This window comes from Schistocerca gregaria, chromosome 2, assembly GCF_023897955.1.
Source record: "Schistocerca gregaria isolate iqSchGreg1 chromosome 2, iqSchGreg1.2, whole genome shotgun sequence".
Taxonomy (NCBI): domain Eukaryota; kingdom Metazoa; phylum Arthropoda; class Insecta; order Orthoptera; family Acrididae; genus Schistocerca; species Schistocerca gregaria.
In genome coordinates this window covers 636,037,515-636,053,829 of record NC_064921.1, presented here as the reverse complement: position 1 = coordinate 636,053,829, position 16,315 = coordinate 636,037,515, and the positions used below count along the sequence as shown (strand labels likewise).

Genomic DNA, 16,315 nt, shown 5'->3' with positions numbered 1-16,315 from the left:
CGGGTTGATGGATTAGATGAAGAAGATCCATAGAAGAGCGGCGCGTTTTGTCACAGGGTTATTTGGTAACCATGATACCATTACGGAGATGTTTAGCACACTCAAGTGGCAGACTCTGCAAGAGAGGTGCTCTGCATCACGGTGTAGCTTGCTGTCCAAAGGTGGTGGCTTACAAAACACTCATTCAACCTATACTTGATTATTGCTCATCAGTGTGGGATCCGTACCAGATCAGGTTGATGGAGTTGACAGAGAAGATCCAAAGAAGAGCACCGCGTTCCGTCGGGTTATTTGGTAAGCATGATAGTATTACGGAGATGTTGAGCATACTCAAGTGGCAGACTCTGCAAGAGAGGTGCTTGCATCACGGTGTAGCTTGCTGTCCAGGTTTCGAGAGGGTGCGTTTTTGGATGAGGTATTGAATATATTGCTACCCCCTACTTATACCTCCCGAGGAGATCACGAATGTAAAATTAGAGAGATTAGAGCGCCCACGGAGGTTTTCCGGCAGTCGTTCTTCCCGTGACCCATACCCAACTGGAACAGAAAAGGGAGGTAATGACTGTGGCATGTAAAGTGCCCTCTGCCACACACTGTTGGGTGGCTTGCAGAGTATAAATGTAGATGTAGATGTATCATATAATCCTTGCCACATCACTCCCCAACAGATCTAACCAAGTATGGAATTTTGTAAAATTAATGTGTAGCATAAAGTTGTTACATATAAATATAACAGACATACCTCATCTAGCTTACTTTCATTGTCATAGTATGGGGTTATGACCGTGAAAGAAAAAAATACATAAAAGATTAACAAGTGTATTCTACAAACAAAGTCACTCACGTTTCTACAACTAATTCATAGTTTTCCAGTGTGTTGGGCCAGTGCCTAGGATAGCCAGTTCTTCCTCTGTAGTCACCAAGAGATGTCATAAGACGACGTAAATGGTTTTCATAGTGCTTTGCCATCACTTTAGGCTGAAATTTCCTGGAAAAATAAAAGTTAGATCTAGTAAAGAATTGAAAAGACAAAATAACTTCTCAACAAACAAAAAATTATGTCCAGAACATACAAGTAATTACATTTCAAACTGGCAATACAATGAGAGTCTAATGTCTAATACACAAAACAGATTCCTCCTCTCTCTCTCTCTCTCTCTCTCTCTCTCTCTCTCTCTCTCTCTCTATCTATCTATCTATCTATCTATCTATACTATGAGGGTTGGAACTTAAATAGTGGCAACTATTTATTCACAACCATTACAAAAGAGTTACTTGTTTTCACCTGTTACTGTCCTTCAAAAGAGTCACCAGCATTGTGTAGAACCTGCTGCCATTGACGTGAAGGTGTAGTATACTGTTAGCAGAGCCTTTTCTGTTGACAGTGCAAATGGAGCGGTCTACTGCCTGTTGAATCTCTGGAACAGTTGTGAAGCGAATGTCACAAAGTGGTTCCTTTAACTTCGGAATCAAAAGTCTGGGGAGTATGGTGGATGGTACAGTACTTCCCAGGTCCATCAACCAAACAGAGCAGCCACGGCTAGCACTGTATGCACCTGCGCATTGCCATGCAAAATGATGGGTGGGTTTTGCAGAAAGTGTTGCGTTTCTTTCACAAAGCTGGTCACAGGTGATGCTCCAAAAATGAAAAGTAATACTGTGCACTGACGGTCTGCCATGGAGGAACGTAATGCGTTAGGATAACACCATCACAGTTGTACATGAGAATCATGGTAACTTTCACCGCGGCTATGACGCACTTTCGACTTTTGTGGTGACCCATAATGCTCTGCAAAAGAAGCACTTTCTGCGCAACCTTCCCATCATTTTGCACGACAATGCGCAAGCGCATACAGCGCAAGCTGTGGCTGCTTTGTTCGGTCAATGAGACTGGGAAGTACTGTACCATCCGCATACTCCCCGGACTTGAGTCCTTGTGACTTTGAATTGATTCTGAAGATGGACGAACCACTTCGTGGCATTCGCTTCACAACTGTTCCAGAGATTCAACAGGCAGTAGACAGCTCCATTCACACCATCAACAGAACAGACTGTGCTAATGGTATACTATGCCTCCCACATCACTGGCAACGGGTTCTATACAACACTGGTGACTACTTTGAAGGACAGTAACAGGTGCAAACATGTAACTCTTTTGTATCGGTTGTGAATAAATAGTTGCCACTATTTAAGTTCCAACCCTCGTGTCTATCACGCACGCGCGCACACACACACACACACACACACACACACACACACACACACACACACACACACACACACACACACACACACACGCTACTAAATAAAGTGCAACAACTGATAAATTAAAAATTGCTATGATGACAAAGTTAATGGCTGGACAGTTGTGAGACTTCTACTCAAAAAACTACTCAAAACATAATGTTAGACTCCACAACTAAAGTCTGTAAAGCACAATACTGGATAGTTCTGGTATCAATACTGCATTCTGTTTGCAAACTAAACCCATAATCAATGTTCTGCAACTTTTTAACAATGGTCTCGACTGGGGTTCCATACAGGTAGAACTTTAGAAAGTTCCCCACTGTTCATCCTCACAATGCTATGAATTAATGTCTGTTATGTCTAATCAGCACATTTTTCTTGGTAACACATTAGCAGTTAAGAGGAAAGTAGTTATTGATCTCTGACACTGCAGCAGGCAAAATCTAAACTAGGACACAGTCGAATTTGCTTGTTGAAGAGGAGGGAGAGAAATGAAAGCGGGAATTTTTCTAACATGGGAACGATTAGTCCAAGCCAGCAATGACAGGGTCAAGTAGTTTCTTTTTGACACTTGGATCTTTATTACAAACATTGCAGCTTTGTGTAAAGTGCCTTCTCCTGAATGCAAGCATGGATAAGTAATGAGTTAGTATCAGCCTTCAGTGACTGATACATAAAAGCAATGGTGAATGGTTTATCAAAATATGATGGTTAAATGCTAACAATAAACTATGCAGATTATACAACAAAAGTGTTGTATCACAGAATATAAGTAATATTTGATCACAGTATTGGAGAGAGATCACAATAATGGAAAGAGATGTATGAATCATACAGTGCAGTTGCAAAATTTAACTAACTTTTAAACGTTCTCCTATAGCACTTCGAATATTGTTTTCTCCAAAAATAAAAAATAGTAATATTTAACACAATCAAGAACAACGAATGGATAATTGGTGGGTGTCAAGTATTTTGTGCAAGGCAAAGAGATCTGAACCTTCACAAAAGCTGTGGTCAAGAGATGAATTCTATACCCATCCGTATGGTAAAATTGTCCAGTCTGTCATTCAAACAGTGAAATACACGCTCTGTGCTCAAAAAATAAAACTCTTTGGAACATTATTAAACAACAAAAAACAAAAATAGCAATACAAATAAAACTGAGTCGCCAGTAAATGGCTGAGATGTAAATGGGGACACACTGAAAAATAATTAGCCATAAAACTAGATTACTGCCTCCTCACAGTGACAAGAACACTGCACTCACCCATACACAACCAAATGCAGATACATCAAGTTTACTTCATCAGATCCCATATTCACTCCCAACAGATTTTAGTTTCAAAAATACACTCCTGGAAATTGAAATAAGAACACCGTGAATTCATTGTCCCAGGAAGGGGAAACTTTATTGAGACATTCCTGGGGTCAGATACATCACATGATCACACTGACAGAGCCACAGGCACATAGACACAGGCAACAGAGCATGCACAATGTCGGCACTAGTACAGTGTATATCCACCTTTCGCAGCAATGCAGGCTGCTATTCTCCCAGAGATGCTGGATGTAGTCCTGTGGAACGGCTTGCCATGCCATTTCCACCTGGCGCCTCAGTTGGACCAGCGTTCGTGCTGGACGTGCAGACCGCGTGAGACGACGCTTCATCCAGTCCCAAACATGCTCAATGGAGGACAGATCCGGAGATCTTGCTGGCCAGGGTAGTTGACTTACACCTTCTAGAGCACGTTGGGTGGCACGGGATACATGCAGACGTGCATTCTCCTGTTGGAACAGCAAGTTCCCTTGCCGGTCTAGGAATGGTAGAACGATGGGTTCGATGACGGTTTGGATGTACCGTGCACTATTCAGTGTCCCCTCGACGATCACCAGAGGTGTACGGCCAGTGTAGGAGATCGCTCCCCACACCATGATGCCGGGTGTTGGCCCTGTGTGCCTCGGTCGTATGCAGTCCTGATTGTGGCGCTCACCTGCACGGCGCCAAACAAGCATACGACCATCATTGGCACCAAGGCAGAAGCGACTCTCATCGCTGAAGACGACACGTCTCCATTCGTCCCTCCATTCACGCCTGTCGCGACACCACTGGAGGCGCGCTGCACGATGTTGGGGCGTGAGCGGAAAACGGCCTAACGGTGTGCGGGACCGTAGCCCAGCTTCATGGAGACGGTTGCGAATGGTCCTCGCCGATACCCCAGGAGCAACAGTGTCCCTAATTTGCTGGGAAGTGGCGGTGCGGTCCCCTACGGCACTGCGTAGGATCCTACAGTCTTGGTGTGCATCCGTGCATCGCTGCGGTCCGGTCCCAGGTCGACGGGCACGTGCACCTTCCGCCGACCACTGGCGACAACATCGATGTACTGTGGAGACCTCACGCCCCACGTGTTGAGCAATTCGGCGGTACGTCCACCCGGCCTCCCGCATGCCCACTATACGCCCTCGCTCAAAGTCCGTCAACTGCACATACGGTTCACGTCCATGCTGTCGCGGCATGCTACCAGTGTTAAAGACTGCGATGGAGCTCCGTATGCCACGGCAAACTGGGTGACACTGACGGCGGCGGTGCACAAATGCTGCGCAGCTAGCGCCATTCGACGGCCAACACCGCGGTTCCTGGTGTGTCCGCTGTGCCGTGCGTGTGATCATTGCTTGTACAGCCCTCTCGCAGTGTCCGGAGCAAGTATGGTGGGTCTGACACACCGTTGTCAATGTGTTCTTTTTTCCAATTCCAGGAGTGTACATCTCCAAAGAAGATAGAAAAATTCATTGCATCACTAAAATAGAATATTTCTACTAGCTACCAAAGTGTGACACAAAGTATCAAGACTTGATTATATATGTGCATGTTTTTACTTGAAACCAATATTTAATGAAGGTGTATTTCTGTTTGTTGGCTGGCTAATGTGGGGGAAGGGATCAAACAGCGAGGTCATAGGTCCCAATGGATTAGCGAAGGATGGGGAAGGAAGTTGGCTGTGCCCTTTCAAAGGAACTATCCCAGTTTTTGCCTGAAGCAATTTAGGGAAATCAAGGAAAACCTAAATCTGGATGGCCGGATGAACATTTGAACTGTCATCCTCCTGAATACAAGTCCAGTTTGCTAACCACTTTGCCACCTCATTCGGTTTCTTTTTGTTTTATCTTGAATGAACAACCCATGCAACATTTAGATGGCAGTATCCTCACATGCTGAACCAGCCACCATCACAATACATATGACAGCCAGTGATGGAAGAAACTCCCAGAGTTCAGTGTTGCAAAACTCTGCATTTATTGCATTCTCATTTTAAAAAAAGAGCTTTGTATTCTTTGTAACTGAAGTATCAAGAAAAAACTGAAATGAGAGTATTGTAGCATCAACATGCATTCTGATATTGTAATATCTTGTATGTCGAGTTAAGGTTTGTGCATTTCTCTGTTAGCAACACCTGAGAGAACATGTACAGTTTAGTAAATGTGATGTAAATTCAGAACACTAAAAATCAATTTTACTGATATTTACAATCTTATTTACTGCAATTAAAAATATAGATAATTAAAGCCATTATGAATGCTACTGTGTTCAATAACTAACAAAAGAACTATTTAGCCTTGGAAGCTTTTGAGAGCTATAAGAGTATCTCTGAGTAATCAAAACAATGAATTTAACAGATAAAAGGGAATAGCTGCGGTTCAAATAACACAAAAGACTAAGGTTATTTAAATATTATATAAACCAGTCTTCTTGTTTCTTCGTCAAACAGAAAAAACTTTGATTTAACAAAGAAAAGCCAATTAAGTGATCAAGTAAAAAAGAGAGAACGCTGAGAGTGGTAGTGTGTTCTAAAATCATGAGAGACAAATAAAATTGATCATTTTTCTGAGCATGGTCATAGAACAACGGGATACGTTCAGATAACCGAAAATTAATCAAATTTCTGGGCATAACGACACGCACAATGATCATGTTTGCTACAGATTATTAAAATCTTGTGCTTACATGATAGATCTACCCCTAAGCTAACAGTGTAATCAGTCAGAAACTGAGACTATTTTTTGACAGACTTAAATATGATGCAGTAACATCCAAAACCGGAAATAAGCAAATTTTGAAAAGTTTTTGAGGAAGACCTAAGATAGAATTCAGCAGAAAGGAGGAAGCGAAAAAGGAGAGAGGTAAAAAGACTGTGGGTGCATTGATGGGATAGAGGACTATGCAGTGCTGGAATGAGAACAGGGAAGAGGCTAGAGGGTATGGACAAAGACTAGTGAAGGTTGAGGCCAGAAGAGTTACAGGAACATAGAAAATATTGCAGGGAGCATTCCCACCTGGACAATTCAGTAAAGCTGGTGTTGGTGGAAAGGAGCCAGATGGTACAGGCTGTGAAGCAGCCATTGAAATGAAGAACAGTGTGTAGGGTGACGTACTCAGCAATGCGGTGGTCCAGCTGTTTCTTGGCCACAGTTTGTCGGTGGCTATTCATGCAGACAGATAGTTCGTTTGGTTGTAAATTCAAAGCGATTGCAGGTTATGCATCTTTAAAATGATTATTTGGCTTGATAGATCCACTACGTCGATTAACAAGTGGGCATTAAAACTAAGTGACTTCGACTATGAAGTAATTCATAATTCAGGAGTCGAAGATACAAATACTGATACCCTAAGCAAGGAGATAGCAGTTTTACAATTAGTAAGTAAGAGCCAGGCAGATCAAATAAAGGCATAATCAGCTGACAGTGAGTGTCAATTGTTTCATGCCAAACTCCAGTCTGAAATGCAAGTAGGCTTGCTATGCAGATCTACAATGTGCAGAGCTTGTGTTGTAATTCCCGCAGCACTGTGAATAGAAGTGTTAAGTCAGGCACATGACCAAACCTTATCAGGTCATGGAGGGAAAAGAACAACTCGTGGACATGTAGCTGAAAGATTTTAATGTCAAATGTAGATTAGTGATGTAGAAAAGTATGTAAGAAACTGCATTCTGTGTGCAAAAAGACAGACTGAAGTCACAAAAACCTTCAGCTACAGAGACTACTAGAAGCTGATAGACCATTTTCTAAGCTAGGATTGGATGTTTTAGGATCTTTTAATACAACACAAGTGTGTAATAAATACTTCCCTATGATGTTAGATCATATTTCATGATATTCAATTATGGTAGCCATCCCAGATGGGAAGGTGACTATGGTGATACAGTAACCAACTTGTTACTGAAATTTGGTGTGCCAGAGACCATTATTGCAGACCAGAGAACTAACTCTGCATCTGAACTAATGTCACAGTAATGTTGCTTATATTTGTAACATTCTAATCCAGTCCATCATCAAATGAATGGACAGACAGAATGTTTATGCTTGTTACACACTAGTCCATTTAACTCTGAAATGAATGGACAGACAGAATGAGTTCACCATACTTTATCCAAAATATTCAGTCATTACATAAATTCATAGCATTCAGATCAGGACATATATTTAAATTTTGTTGTCGGTGCATATAATTCAAAAGTTCATCCTGTACTGGCCTCTCACTGTACAAGGTAATATATGGGTGAAAAATGTCAACACCCTCTGATGTAGTTCAAACAAAACTGTGTCCACAGAGTGAACCAGTGAAAAATTTTGCAAAGAAATTCAGAGGAATTTGGCACAGGGTAAAGCGTGCCAACACAAAAGCTTTACAAAAGCAAGAACATACTAGGCAATGAACAAGTCAACTGCTACAATGCACAATAGGACAGTGGGTACTACTAGGTAATCTGTATATCCCAAAATTAAAAAATTAAAAATAAAAATTATCAAAGTATCATGGACCTTACCAAGTTATCAAAATGACTTCACCAATCAACATAAAATTACACTTGTCATGTAGAATTTTACAGTCCAAGTTAAGTAGAATCAAACCATTTGGATGTGAGACTGCCACAGATTCCTTCAACCGTTGCATAAAAAGAAAATTAGCAAGGAAAAAGGAACATCAGAGAAACACATCTTATGCACTTAGGTCTAAGAAATAGGATAAATTTCATGTAAAGTACACATATTGTATTTTTCAGTTACTTAGGTTAGTCTTCCTTTTCTTTACTCATCACATTTTGTGTTTATTTACATGCGTAAAGGAGGGAGGGGATCGATTGTAGTTCCTTTTCTCTCTGGAATTAAAACTCTCTTATGAAAAACTGAGGTTTCAGTTTCAACAGTTAACAGAAACCACAAAAGCTAATATGTAGAAAACAAGGTTGGTTAGATGCAGGAAGGAAATTGTTAAAAACTATGTTTGGAGCAATGGATAATGAGATAATGAAGATATTAAAACTTTAAACACCACAACTGGGAAATGGATACAGATAAAAGCTCACAAAGTAATATTAGTTTCTACACAGTGAGATGCTTATGTCAGTATATCTGTAGCAGATTTAAGAGATTGTATTACAGAAAATATTATTTGTCCAACAAGAGTGATACAAACGAATAGCCAGCATGTGAGATGAAGTTGTTTTTAGGGGAAATGGAAGTAGTAGACTGTGTTAAAAAAAAGTGTTAGCTCCCCAGTCAAAATTCCAGAAAATCAAACATCACTGGATTTAATCCATATTTACAACTGAAACAGTAATTATTGCTTGCTATAAAAACAGTAAACCAACCAGGAATATGAAACTACAATTGCAGGTCAATGGATTGTTAATTAATAGAATTAGATGTGAAATACCAGGAAGACAATTTTATCTTCCAGCTACTATCATTGACTCACTGTTGTTGTCTTCAGTCCTGAGACTGGTCCAACGCAGCTCCCCACGCCATCCTATCCTGTGCAAGCTTTTTCATCTCCCAGTACTTACTGTAACCTACATCCTTCTGTATCTGCTTAGTGTATTCATCTCTTGGTCTCCCTCTACTATTTTTACCCTCCACGCTGCCCTCCAATGGTAAATTTGTGATCCCTTGATGCCTCACAACATGCCTACCAACCGGTCCCTTCTTTTTGTCAAGTTGTGCCACAAACTGCTCTTCTCCCCAATTCTATTCAATACCTCATCATTAGATATTTGATCTACCCATCTCCTCTTCAGCATTCTTCTGTAGCACCACATTTCAAAAGCTTCTATTCTCTTTTTGTCCAAACTAGTTATCGTCCATGTTTCACTTCCACACATGAGTACACTCCATACAAATACTTTCAGAAACGACTTCCTGACACTTAAATCTATACTCGATGTTAACAAATTTCTCTTCTTCAGAAACGCTTTCCTTGCCATTGCCAGTCTACATTTTATATCCTCTCTAATTCGACCATCATCAGTTATTTTGCTCCTCAAATAGCAGAACTCCTTTACTACTTTAAGTGTCTCATTTCCTAATCTAATTCCCTCAACATCACCCGACTTAATTCAACTACATTCCATTATCCTCGTATTGCTTTTGTTGATGTTCATCTTATATCCTCCTTTCAAGACACTGTCCATTCCGTTCAACTGCTCTTCCAAGTCCTTTGCTGTCTCTGACAGAATTTGTAAGATGGCAAGAACTATGCCCCTTACATGAAGTCATTAAAGAGAACCTAACTTACGTTGAGCAAACAGTAGGGCTGAACAAAAATGACTGTCAAGGCACAATGCATCTTGTAGAGCGTATAGTGTGGACATATTGGAATAATTAACGTCGGGTTTTAAGTAATTCACACAACATGAAAACTTCGTGGAAACGCGTCGATTTACTGGAAGCTAGTTTATCCCAGGGAAGTGTTCAAGAGTTGACCGAGGCCGGCTGGGAGCGGCAAAGGGAAGCAATAATAGGCAGCTTAGGGCAGCTCAAGCTCTGAGAAAGTGGTAATGGGGCGCAGCCTCCAGCTGCCTTAAGATGAGTGACAGTGAGTGGGTGGTTGACCCCATGCTGGTGTACTGGGAAGCAGGCAGAGAACTTTGATGCCTGTTGATAAATGTCTGTCGCCCCGTTTTCAGTGAAACATGCGAGAAAGCTGCACAAAGCTACAGTGGAGCAGTCAACAGAGGCCAAAATATACATGTTCGTGACTATAGCAACTTCACGCTGAATTCACGGTCCGCAGAGTCTGAAGTAAATCAGGTGAAGAGCGACAGAATGAAATACGCCGGCCTCCAATGGGAACATAGGACCAAAGAATTTGAAACACTCTCCTGGGAGTCAGAATTCCGGAAAAATTGGTGTTTTGTGCTGACGATAACCTTCATGGGTGGCCTTGGAGGGGCTAAATAGCAGAAGTTGAGAGGAATGGAAATTTTGTGGAAAATTGTTCACTTCCCAGAGCAGTCATTGGTCGGTGCTGCGAAGTGACACATAATTAACGCGACTTGCTCTGTAATTGGCATAAGTGATTTTGCTCGATGGGAAACCGAGGCGAAGAGCGGACTGTGAGAAGTCCCCGTAATGGTCTTCCATTCCCAGCTTGCCTAGAGTGCGGACATGGTGTTCTTTACTCAGCTTGCCTGAGAAAGAGAGTGAGCATCTCTGCAGTTTAGGACTTAGCATACAGAACGATTGAGTTTGGAGATAGAAAGTTTTCGTTCAGCTATGTACAGAGAAAGATAGCTAGAAGTGAATAGACGAGCACAGCCCTGCAGCACCACGAGGTCGGCCAATGTTTGCATAACGACTATGCCCCACCATGCTCAATTCGGTGATATTGCGACCACTCCGGCCACTGATTAATTTGTTGAATCATGTCGGCAAAGTTTCCACGAGGGTTTCATGGGCCGTGTATTGTAGAATTCTTCTTGCACTTCACATTACACCTGGGTCAGTCGATAGGAATTACTTTTGATTTATCGCGCTTTACTCCACACAAATGGAATTTATTACCACTACTTGTTAGGAGAGTCATGTAATGTGATGATTGAAGGTCATGAGTTAAAATAAAGCTGTGCTAATCAACTGCATCTGTTTTCAATCAAGTAGTTGAAATCCCAAATGACTTTCTTAATTAATTTTATGGTCAACATTTGCATCTAGTGTTCAATAGCTGAATATAACATCAATGTACACCCCTTTTTATTTAAAAGGGATCAATTCTGAATCAATTAATGTCAACACTGCCATCGCAGTTCAATCAGGAGTCACAGGGCCTTATTACTTTCTTTGTGTTTTCCTACATTGAGGCAGTTTTGCACTCTCTGTTGATCTGTTAGTCAATTACCTGGGGTGAACACACACCAAAACCAGATAAATGACGGGTGGGGTGTTACAAATTACAATGGCATCTGCGAACCTCAAAGTTTTTATTTCTTTTCCATGGATTTTAATACTTACACTGAATTTTTCTTTCGTTTCCTTTACTGCTTGCACAATATACAGATTGAATAACATCGGGAAGAGGCTGCAACCCTGTCTCACTCCCTTCCCAACTACTGCTTCCCTGTCATACCCCTCGACTCTTATAACTGCCATCTGATTTCTGTAAAAATTGTAAATAGCCTCTCTCTCCCTGTATTTTACCCCTGCCACCTTTAGAATTTGAAAGAGAGTATTCCAGTCAACATTGTCAAAAGCTTTCTCTAAGTCTACAAATGGTAGAAATGTAGGTTTACCTTTCATTAATCTTTCTTCTACGATAAGTTGAAAGGTCAGTATTGCCTCACGTGTTCCAATATTTCTACGGAATCCTAACTGATCTTCCTCAAGGTCAGCTTCTACCAGTTTTTCAATTTATCTGTAAAGAATTCGTGTCAGTATTTTGCAGCTGTGACTTATTAAACTGATAGTTTGGTAATTTTCTCATCTGTCAACGCCTGCTTTCTTTGGAATTGGAATTATTATACTCTTCTTGAAGTGTGCAGGTATTTTGCCTGTCTCATACATCTTGCTCACCAGATGGTAGAGTTTTGTCAGGACTGGCTCTCCCAAGGCCGTCAGTAGCTCTAATAGAATGTTGTCTACTCCCGGTGCTTTGTTTCGACTCAGGTCTTTCAGTGCTCTATCAAACTCTTCACGTTGTATCGTATCTCCCATTTCATCTTCATCTACATCCTCTTCCATTTCCATAATATTTTCCTTAAGTACATCGCCCTTGTATAGACCCTCTAAATACTCCTTCCACCTTTCTGCTTTCCCTGCTTTGCTTGAAACTGGGTTTCCATTTGAGCTCTTGATATTCATACAAGTGGTTCTCTTTTCTCCAAAGGTCTCTTTAATTTTCCTGTAGGCAGTATCTATCTTACCCCTAGTGAGATAAGCCACTACATTCTTACATTTTTCGTCTAGCCATACCTGCTTAGCCATTTTGCACTTCCTGTCGATTTCATTTTTGAGACATTTGTATTCCTTTTTGCCTACTTCATTTACTGTATTTTTATGTCTGCTCTTTTTGTCAATTAAATTCAATATTTCTTCTGTCACCCAAGGATTTCTACTAGCCCTCGTCTTTTTACCTACTTGATCCTCTGCTGCCTTCACTGCTTGATCCCTCAGAGCAACCCATTCTTCTTCTACTGTATTTCTTTCCCCCACTCCTGTCAATTGTTCCTTTATGCTCTCCCTGAAACTCTGTACAACCTCTGGTTTAGTCAGTTTATCCAGGTCCCATCTCCTTAAATTCCCACCTTTTTGCAGTTTTTTTTCAGTTTTAATTTACAGTCCATAACCAATAGATTGTGGTCAGAGTCCACATCTGCCCCTGGAAATGTCTTACAATTTAAAACCTGGTTCCTAAATCTCTGTCTTACCATTATATAACTTATCTGAAACCTGTCAGTATCTCCAGGATTCTTCCACATATACAACCTTCTTTTAAGACATAGCAATGATTAATGTGTCCTGACCAGTGTTGTTTTGGGCAGAGGAACCATCACACATATTTGAAGGTAGTATCTGTTCCCGAAAGAACAGATACCATTGATGACCATGCAGCTTCTCTAGAATGAAATGACAATTATGTCAACACCCTAGCTGCAAACTGACATTGTTATAAATCATTGGGGACATGTTGAAAATGAGTGCCCTGACCGGGACTCGAACCCGGGATCCTGCTTACATGGCAGATGCTCTATCCATCTGAGTCACCAAGGGCACAGAGAATAGTGCGCCTGCAGGGACTTATCCCTTGCACGCTCCCTGAGAGACCCATATTCCCAACGTGTCCACACCACTACATTCGTAGTGCGTCTAATAGATGTTTGCCCATCACACTCATTGCTCGTGGCAGATTAATCTACCAAGTCCCGTACGAGCTGAGGCATAGCATGTATGTTCGCACTAGAAGGTCAATGGCCCAGCAGCCATATTTTAACTATATATTAAGGTAGTATCTGTTCCCGAAAGAAAAGATACCATTGATGACCATGCAGCTTCTCTAGAATGAAATGATAATTAAGTAGACACCCTAGCTGCAAACAGGCAATAAGTCCCTGCAGGTGCACTAGCCTCTGTGCCCTTGGTGGCTCAGATGGATAGAGCATCTGCCATGTAAGCAGGAGATCCTGGGTTCGAGTCCCAGTTGGAGCACACATTTTCAACATGTCCCCAATGATGTATAGCAATGCCTGTTTGCCGCTAGGGTGTCGACTCAATTATCATTTCACCACACACATTACTTACACAGAATCTAACCTGTGTTAATGACACCTTAGATTCCACTCTGCTAAAATCCATAGACAAAACTACAACTTCAGAAAAAGGACAAATTTTAGGCACTCAAGTAATGCAACCTGTGATACAATATCACAAGGAACATAGACAAATACTATTATTTTCAGTCTACTGTGTGCGTTTGGATCTTATGGAAACTCAATGGTGAGGTTAGCAGCACCTTTACAGTCATTAAAACAAACAATTTTAGTGATAATCTCTAAAATTGTTGCACACTCATGCACTCAAAATGACTGCACAGTCACTCTATCTCATACATTAAAACAACTTAGAAAGAGCAAAAGTAGCTACACATGAAATTAGTGCACAAGTAAAAGACAAAGGAGCTAAAAGAAAAGCACAAGGAAATGTCACTTGCTGACCACTTACAATAAAACTTGGATGAGCCAGTCAGCCAGTTAACACATTAAACCCCTCTCCTAAAATCTTTGGAAAAGTGTTGGACAATTCACAAAACTTTAAACCTCAAACGACATTCATTTTAAAGTTAGCTAAAATAGGCAGCAGATCCAGCAGCCAATCCACCATGGACCATTGGTTGGAAAATAAAACACAGTCCAATAAAATGTGGTGTGATGTCATCCGTACACCACAAGCAACAAACACTGGAGGGTCCTCTTGCCAAAGCAAGAAGCCGCACTTCATAGGGCTGTGGCATATGCAAAGGTGACTAAGGAGGACCTCATCCCATCAACATGGCACAGGTTGAAAATATCACTTCAGTTGTAAATTACTTTATTTTCACATGACTGCTTTCGGACTGTTATAAGCCCAACATCAGGAGTTGTAGTTGTGCTGTGGTCCCTGAGTGCCGCCTGTACCAGACGTGGTGTGCTGCCTATGAGCACAGAACATGGCTTGAAGGAGGTATGCCAGGACCAGACCGTGGGCTTTACTAGACACAGATTTGTGTCTGTCACTTCCAATCATATGTCTTCTGATCAACACATGACTTTGAACCTCAACAGTGCTGTGATAACATGCAGGAGGATGGCACAACGAAATACCTGAGGATCGCAGCACTCCTCCTTGGCTGCTAGACCCGGCCTTTCATTCCCTGAAATACCTGTGTCCTGGTACCCAGCAGAAAGACATCTCCTCCATTCGTCGTAGTTGGACAAGGGCATCCTGGATATTCTAGACTACTTTGTCTGGTAGGTACAAATGTTGCACTCCATTCCAAGCACCTCCAGCACGTCACACGTAGATCCCAAATGGCCTTGTTGCTCATGGACAATAGTAAAAAAGGCTTTCTAGAGAGGGATGAGTACCAATAAGGTGTGTGGGTGAATTTGTAACTGCAAGAAACATACTTGCCTCACGCACCATGAGGGGTGGGTGCCATCAAACTTCAAACTGTAAGTGGCGGTTCTCCCGCCTCAGCACAGAGACTGGGTATGGGAATGGTGCTGTAAGCACCTTTGTCCAATCTAATCCCCTCGTGATGAACAGTGTCAATGGCCTTCAAATACGAACGCCTCATCGATCTACACACCGAGCACCCATAGTCTCACTGTGAATGCACAGAAGCTCTATAAAACAGGAGCAGATACACCCTACCCACTCCCCAACACCTGTGGCTAAGATACTTTATGATGTTAGTGCCTTCAGGGTTCTGGCTTTCAGATCTCTCAGGTGTGGCAACCGTGACCAGAGGTGGGAAAATAAAACACAGTCCAATAAAATGTGGTGTGATGTCATCCGTACACCACAAGCAACAAACACTGGAGGGTCCTCTTGCCAAAGCAAGAAGCCGCACTTCATAGGGCTGTGGCATATGCAAAGGTGACTAAGGAGGACCTCATCCCATCAACATGGCACAGGTTGAAAATATCATTTCAGTTGTAAATTACTTTATTTTCACATGACTGCTTTCGGACTGTTATAAGCCCAACATCAGGAGTTGTAGTTGTGCTGTGGTCCCTGAGTGCCGCCTGTACCAGACGCGGTGTGCTGCCTATGAGCACAGAACAGCGGAGGAACAGAAAACAGCAAAATCATCCACATAAGAGGAGCACTTCACAAGACTCCTCACTGTACATGTGATACTGTTTATTGCTATGGCAAAGAGGGGAACAGTTAAAACACTGCCTTGTGGGACACCATTATCCTGCTTAAAATGATCTGACAGCGTATCACCAACTAACATCTTAAAACACTGCTGGGACAGGAAACACTGTATGAAGATGGGGAGGTGGCCACAAAAGCCCCACTGATGCGGTTTTATGAGAATACATTGTCTCCTAGTAGCATCGTATGCCTTACTGAAATCTAAGAATATGCTGATACAGTGATGTTAATGTAGGAAAGCCTACTGAATAGCTGCCTCTAGCAGGGTCATATTGTCAACAGTGGACTGAAATCTCTTGAATCCAGAATGAGAGTGGCTAAGAAGTTGCCTGGTCTCTGACAACCAGACTAGACAACAGTTAATCATTCACTCCAATGTCTT

General features: G+C 41.8%; 1 protein-coding gene across 5 annotated transcripts in view; it reads right to left on the bottom strand.

Moving 5' to 3' along the window:
- Positions 1-16,315, bottom strand: part of LOC126334665 (T-cell activation inhibitor, mitochondrial-like) — a 304,598-nt gene that overhangs the window by 64,035 nt on the left and 224,248 nt on the right. For all 5 annotated transcript variants that reach the window (XM_049997127.1, XM_049997128.1, XM_049997126.1 and 2 more), the window contains one exon: positions 845-988. In XM_049997127.1, the coding sequence (XP_049853084.1) occupies positions 845-988 (144 nt within the window). The remainder of the gene's footprint in view (positions 1-844; positions 989-16,315) is intronic.